The sequence below is a fragment of the Cyberlindnera jadinii genome (genome assembly GCF_001661405.1).
Source record: "Cyberlindnera jadinii NRRL Y-1542 unplaced genomic scaffold CYBJAscaffold_21, whole genome shotgun sequence".
NCBI classification, from domain to species: Eukaryota; Fungi; Ascomycota; class Saccharomycetes; order Phaffomycetales; family Wickerhamomycetaceae; genus Williopsis; species Williopsis jadinii.
The window spans coordinates 94388-101296 of NW_017963672.1; the positions used below are offsets into that span (position 1 = coordinate 94388).

Here is a 6909-nt window from a genome sequence, read left to right on the forward strand (position 1 = left end):
ACAAGATTCATCAGATGGGGCAGCAATGTGAACTGGAACACAAACAGCACCGGCTGCCAAAGCCTTACGAGCAGCAGCGTTTGGTGCTTCACAGTCAGAAGAGAGAACATAGGAACCAGTCTCTGTGATCAATTGAAGTGCAAGATCATCAGAGAACTTGGCTGGGTTAATGGATTCATAAGTGAAAAGGACACCATCCTCAAGTTGAGAGAATCCAGAGAAGGATCCAACTTCAGAAGAGTCGTAAAGAGATGTGCTCTTGATAGTACCCTTGAGCAATTGAGTGTGGATGTAAAGGGTGTAGTCACTCTCATCTGTAGCAACCCAGTTGGTAAGAGAAACGGAATTGTCCTTGCCTAAGTTGAGGGTTTGACGAGAGACTTCACAAACAGTGTAAGGGAAAGCCGCTTGATCATTGGCGACAACATCGGTCTTGACAAAAGGCTCCAAAAACTTTTGAGTAAAGACGGACTGCGAAAGAGCCACTTGACCAGCAAGTAGTGCTGATCCAGCAAGCTTCAATGAGTACATAGCGATTGGAGGTGTTTGTAGAACTTCACATCAAGTAATTCAAGGGAAACAGTACAATTTCCTCCTTTTTATAGAAAAATCACAAGGAAGTACATTGATCTCCTATTTGCAGTGATTACAACTCAATGCCTACCGGGATATGGTCAAGGCCTTTTTGTCCATTGGCTAAGGTGAAATAACAGAAGAAACCCACGGTACAAAACATACTAAGGTGGGTTTCTCGAAGCGTACTATGTATAGTTCGTTGTGTGCATTTGTCCATCTCCCTTAAGTATATAGTCCCTTGAATAAAGAAATGTTCGGTCATGCAACTTAATGTTATGTATCCATATGCAATCTGCCGCATGCTGCCTTGAAAATGTTATTCGGTACAATGCTGATCTTAGAGTTAACATCCACCAACTTGCAAACTTCCAATGTTACAAGTTGCGCGGCGTTCGTCTATGGTTATTACGAAACCAATTCGTACATAGCTCGTAATAATTGATATTGTGCAGGGTTCACACGTTCAAGCAGACTCTTGCTCAAACTTATGTAGTGTACCCGTTAATACCATCAACATACATCTAGTCCATTCAGTAAACGAAGGAAGTTGAGAAAGGGTGCAGGCACAGCAATGATGAATGATGAGCAGCGATGCTAGATTGTGCCTCAGACCCACCTAAGGACATATCACCTGTAGCCTTATGCATGTAGCTTTTGTTAATCGATGGGTTGTCTTAGAAAATATCATTTCAATCACTCTTGGATATTGAAGTTCAAGGTGGCGCCAGCCATATGGGCTCCTTAGAATTACCAGCTTCCTGATTCGATCGCCCAGATCTACACATTTGATCCTGCAATCGACTCGATTGACGCTGTACAGTGTAACTTAAATATACATGGATCCAATCACGAGGCCATGTCAATTGGTGTGTCAGCCACAGTTCACCACAATGTGATATAGCGAACTTTAAAGACGTCAATTTCAATGACTGCCTCACTGGGAGTAAGTTTTCAATTACTTTCAAGCTATGTGATTGACTTTTTATTCAGACTACTGTAATGAAATGGGGTATTTGTGAGCCGGTTTCTCCTTTTAATGAATCGATGTTCAGACCAAAGTCTATTAATAGCAAATAGTCCTGGGTGGCTGAAGTTTGGAACCAATTGTTAGAATAAGATGCCAAATCGTCATAAAGAGATTCAGAGTTCATGCAAGCGGTTAAAATATTTTGAGACACTACACGCCTTCACCGGAAAATTGATCGATTGGATTTCCCAAAGCAGACATTTGAAGGAGCCTGTTTTATCAGTTGTGCCTATGATTTGGTCCAACATTCTGATTTGGAACGAATACTACAACGCTTTGGTTCTGTTAAAATGGTCTTATCCAACACGCAACCCCCCTCTGCAGACCAGTTATCCCAGGAGACCTAAGTTCTATAATATGATTGCGTCCTCAGCACAAAATGGTAAATACTAGGCAATAGTGGGAGTTTGAAATAGTCATGACTTCTGTGAAGAAATGGTGAAATCTGTCTGGATTTAGGTTATACTTTTGCAATTGCTACATATCACCAATGGTTCATCGACTCAGAGTCTGTCGATTTTAATAATGCCTCCACACATCTCTGCATATAGTTGGATTGATTATATGTAGGTTAAGGCCCAATTATGTAAGATGAATCTCACAAATCTACAACTACCTGACAGGGTCGACAAATCAGCGCTATTTGATGCGGCTTCTCAAAAGGGGTGTAACCCACCTATATCATGATGACGTGAGGCCACTAATAGGCAGTATTGCCTTGAGGAGTCAAGCTCTGCTATCCAGCTACGCTGCACAAGCTTACATATTGTTTATCTATCATCACACCATTGAGGTAGGCACTTATGCCATGCGACCCACTAGCCACGCAAATCTGGGGTGTGTTTTGTTGACTCATCAATTTTTATAATCTCCCATCACTTCCAATCTCTGATTCGATAGGCTGAGCCAAACTGAAACTCGCATCGACCAACCAAAACAATAATAAACGCGTTGTTTACAAGAACAGACTTTATGGTCGCCAGCTTGGAAGTTATAAATCGTAGGTCTCAAGATGCACTTCTGTAATTCCTTCACAACTTGCAGCTTGACAAGCTTGTTAGCCTTTTCGTTATGCATGCAAGTACGATGACGAACATGACCACAACTAGGGCCTGTGGGTGTGGATGAACAAAAGTGGAACCGGTCAGACCAAAACATAAAGCCGACAATATTATCTTGAACGACAAATCCTATCAGTAGGTAGTGCTACAGGGCGATTTGATGTAGTCTGAAACGTTGGCTTATTATATCGATAAGAGGAAAAAGGGGCACACCAGTGCTCTGTGCACTATTTAGGCGCATTACTTCGCTGCGTTACCTGCGAATAGTAATGCATAGTTATTCGACTGGACTCGTACCAGCTGGTCTTCCAACGTCTGAGGACATGGTTATTCGAAATTGGTTGTTCTAAGGCCCAATTGGGCTATTTAGCAGAGTTCCAGTGCCCTTTAGAAGGCAACTGTTTCACAAGCTTAGCCAACTTACGCGTCGATTTTGGAACAAGGCAGGTTGTTCTGAACTGGGCATAACACGGATAAATGGTTCAGAGGTTATTCTTTCCCACATGCGTAGTGTACCAAAATAGATAGGTCCTACTCAAAGGGTTAAGCAATGTTGGCCGATATTCCTTTCTCATGGACAACGCCAAGCGGAAAGAGAGTCCTAAGGCTTACATTATTTTTAATCTCTCCGAGCTGGAAGTCATACCACTTTGAGCTTTGGAACTGTAGCACACCAAAGGCTATAACTGGTCCGCAGTGACCTTGCCTGAGTAATATTAGTACCGATTATTTACATGGTCCTTCGTAGAACCTTCCATGCAGTTGGAACTGAAAGCCTGACAGTATATGTTATCTTCATATATGGACCACGCGTACTTCACTGCAAAAGAAACCAGCCAACTGTGTGTAGTTGGTTAAAAGATCGAAGACTCCTGATACATACATGTGTGCACATGTCGCGCAGCAAACTACGACACACTTAAACCTATTTAATGATAAAGACAAAATCCATGAGTCGGCATGTAGCTGCAGTGGTCTGCCATGCGATTCAAACAATCCAGGAAACCATTAGTGATCAGCTGTGGTTTCCCACGTGCATTAATTTATTTGCGGTTGGTTACGAGCTCTTTTGAGCGAGCACAGGGCCATTCAATGTATACTGTCACAGCACGGAGTAAGCAGAACAACATGCCCCCCAAATCATGTATTTCGCTACATATTGCCGAACAGTTGTGTCTCAGACTCTTCGACATAACCAGGGGTCAAGACTCAGAGAAGGTCGGAGCTAAGCATAACTTAGGCCTCATTACATGCTCATGCTAGAGCGGAATCAAACTCAGGGTGTCCCTACTCCAAGTTATAGCCTTTCTACGGCCACCGTGTACGGCACTACTACTACTGCCCTACTACTACAGGAGAATCGAAGGAGAGACCACTACCGGCTGTTGGCTGGAGACATGACGTGTGGCAACTTGAAATGTGGCTTCAACTGTAAAGGCACTCGTGAATGTTCGTATTACCCGAATACAGCACTTGAACATGTTGATGTTGAGAGACGTTTCCAATTAGTCCTACTGCCCGAACAAGGCTCCATAAACCCAAGATTTATACAGTCCAGCGGAAATGGCTTACATCCCACACCATGCAAAGAGCTGACTTCCTTATCAATCTTCAGCATCGCTCTCGCTTCAGGGAGAGAAAGTAACAGCATCAGGCATCCGAGGGTTTACGTTCTCCACCGGCGGCCCACCAGAGCTTCCGACGTTTCGGAATAAATTACTGTTTAAGGAAAGCTCAACGGAAATAGATAAGACGAAGTCTCATTGGTCGAGAAATTGTGTATTTAAAGAGAAGTTTCAACTAGCTGGTCTGTACCCATTGCCGATTCACAGAGAGGCTGAGAAAGACAGAAGCCACCACAATGACAGCTCACAGCAACCCACTGAAAGTGGTGGATGTTTCGCAACTTACACAGGAGACCGCAGACAAGATCCTCGATGGTTTCACCACGCAAGGGTTCTTGTTCGTCGATGGCCATGATTTCACACAGCAAGAGGTCGATCATTACTTCGAGCTAAGCGAGCAGTTCTTCCAACTTCCAAAGGAAGAGAAGCTAAAGTTTGCCATCAACCACGAGGACTGTGGTTACACCACGTTCAACCAGGAGAATCTTGATCCGGAAACTCAAGAGAAAGGTGACCCCAAAGAGGCCTTCAATTTTGGACATTTCAACTTTGTCACTGGTGATTGCGATAAGACCATGCTTCCTGACATGTTTGCAGATGGCACTGAGAACTATGCTTTCATTCAGAAGATGACCAAGAAGATGTTCAGCCTGGGCACTCAAATCTTGAAGCTTTTGGCAATGGGACTGAAGATCGACGAGGAAGCTGGTGGCTCTAACTGGTTCAGTGACAGACACAGGGCATCAGGCACCTCAATGACATCCATGAGAATGTTGCACTACCCAGCAACTTCCAAGATGGATGCCGAGATGCGAGTGAGAGCAGGTGCTCACACCGATTACGGGTCAATTACACTGCTGTTCCAAAAACAAGGACAAGAGGGCCTTGAGATATTCGACACCAGTGACAAATGGACACCAGTGCCATTCGTGAAGTCTACAAATGAAAAGTATCTCGAAGAAGGGAGAGCTGCTCCTATAGTGATTAACATTGCTGACCAACTCTCTGCATGGACAAACAACGTCTTGAAGAGCACACTGCACAGGGTCACTTTGCCAACTGAAGGCCAAGATAGATACTCAATTGTCTTCTTCTTTGATGCAGAGGACTCTGTAAGAATGGTTCCAATTCCATCTCCTATTGTTGCAGCAGCAGCAACCGAGGAGATCGACTTGAACAAAGATGAGTCAGAGTACATGACTGCTCGGGAATACTCAGAGAAGAGGTTCAGAGAGACCTATGTCAGTGGTCATTAGTTGTATAATGGCACTAGCTAAAGCCTCGATTATCATATCCTTTTCCATCTCCATCCCACTAGACTTGTTCTTGTAGCTAGCCACATTACAGAGGCAACCACTTCAACAACACCGCAGAAAACAATCATGTTGTTGTAACCACTGCCATCGCCTATGATTGCACCAGCGATAGGCAAAGAAATCAAGTTACCAAAGGCAACGAGGAAGTACACTGTGCCGTACTTCTTCCCAAAATCTTCTGGTCTCCCAATCAATCCACAACAAACCGGTGTAAGAGACAAGGTGGAGCTGGAGAAGAAACCGTATAGTCCAGCGAATGCATACATGACGTTGAGATGGTGTCCAAACGGGAGCCATATCACAAGAACAAGAGCAGAGCATGTCATCACACTCAAGAACATGACGTTCAATGAGCCATATTTGTCGGACATGTAATTAGGGAGCCATCTCCCTATGACACCAACTGCGTTACAAACGATGGAAACCAAGAAAGCGTCATCCTCTGAATGACCTTTGTAGATGGTGTAGGAAGACATATAGGTAGTTGCCAACACCAGACTGAACTCACAGAGTAAGATAGATATGGTCAAATACAAATAACTTCTATCTTTAAGCAGATCTTGCAGCACAAACGATTCTTTGAGGACGGTGTACCCAGAGCTATCTCCTTTCTTCTTGGTGATTCTGTTCTTTACGAGAATACACCCAATTCCTAAGCAGAAACAACTGATGAATGCATAGGTTCTCATAGACCACTGATAACCTATTTTCGGGAACAGTTGTCTGAAAAGCAATGGCCATAGCACACCACCCAGAGCACCACCAATAGAACAGACTCCTAGAGCCATACCTCTCTTTTTCAGGAAGTAGTGCGAGACTGATGAAATACAACAGTTCATGAGGAAACTTGTTCCAACGCCAACAACCACTCCGTACGCAAGAACAAACTGCCACACAGTGTTGCAGTTTGCCGTCGCAAACAACCCGACAATGATACAGATGGAGCCCACATACATTGGGATCTTCGATCCAGTGTAGTCAAAGATAGGGCCTGCGTATATTCCACCAAAAAAGGAGAAGAAGAAGTACACCGAGAACACCCAACCAACAGCAGACGTGGATGAGTCCTGTAGAATGTGTTCAGAGACATACGCCTGGATAACACCCACGGTGTTCATATTACCGAAAGTGATGAGAATCGCAAAGAAGGAGCCCAGAACAACCAGGTTAGCCCTTTTCCCGCCCTCTGGGAAGTTATCGTAGTCAGGGTCAACGTCACTTGGATCGTTCGCTGACGTCTCATGCGTTCTGTTTTCCAGTGAGGTTTCAGTAGCTGCCTCCTTGTTGAAAGCAGAAGAAGTCCC

General features: G+C 44.2%; 3 protein-coding genes across 3 annotated transcripts in view; 1 reads left to right on the forward strand and 2 right to left on the reverse strand.

Moving 5' to 3' along the window:
* The window catches only part of CYBJADRAFT_164705 (uncharacterized protein), a gene marked incomplete at both ends in the record, with an annotated part of 2481 nt that extends 1950 nt beyond the window's left edge, over window positions 1-531 (reverse strand). The window contains one exon of the mRNA XM_020213871.1: window positions 69-531. Coding sequence (XP_020068107.1) covers window positions 69-531 — 463 coding nt within the window. The remainder of the gene's footprint in view (window positions 1-68) is intronic.
* A 3994-nt stretch (window positions 532-4525) lies between these two features.
* On the forward strand, window positions 4526-5545 carry CYBJADRAFT_178755 (1-aminocyclopropane-1-carboxylate oxidase 3; the record flags this gene model as incomplete). Its single annotated transcript, XM_020216949.1, has 1 exon — window positions 4526-5545. One exon carries the CDS (start codon window positions 4526-4528, stop codon window positions 5543-5545), a length of 1020 nt encoding a protein of 339 aa, XP_020068108.1.
* Window positions 5546-5577: 32 nt separating this feature from the next.
* Window positions 5578-6909, reverse strand: part of CYBJADRAFT_178756 (MCT family MFS transporter) — a gene marked incomplete at both ends in the record, with an annotated part of 2593 nt that continues 1261 nt past the window's right edge. Inside the window, one exon of the mRNA XM_020216950.1 lies at window positions 5578-6885. Within this exon, the coding sequence (XP_020068109.1) occupies window positions 5578-6885 (1308 nt within the window). The remainder of the gene's footprint in view (window positions 6886-6909) is intronic.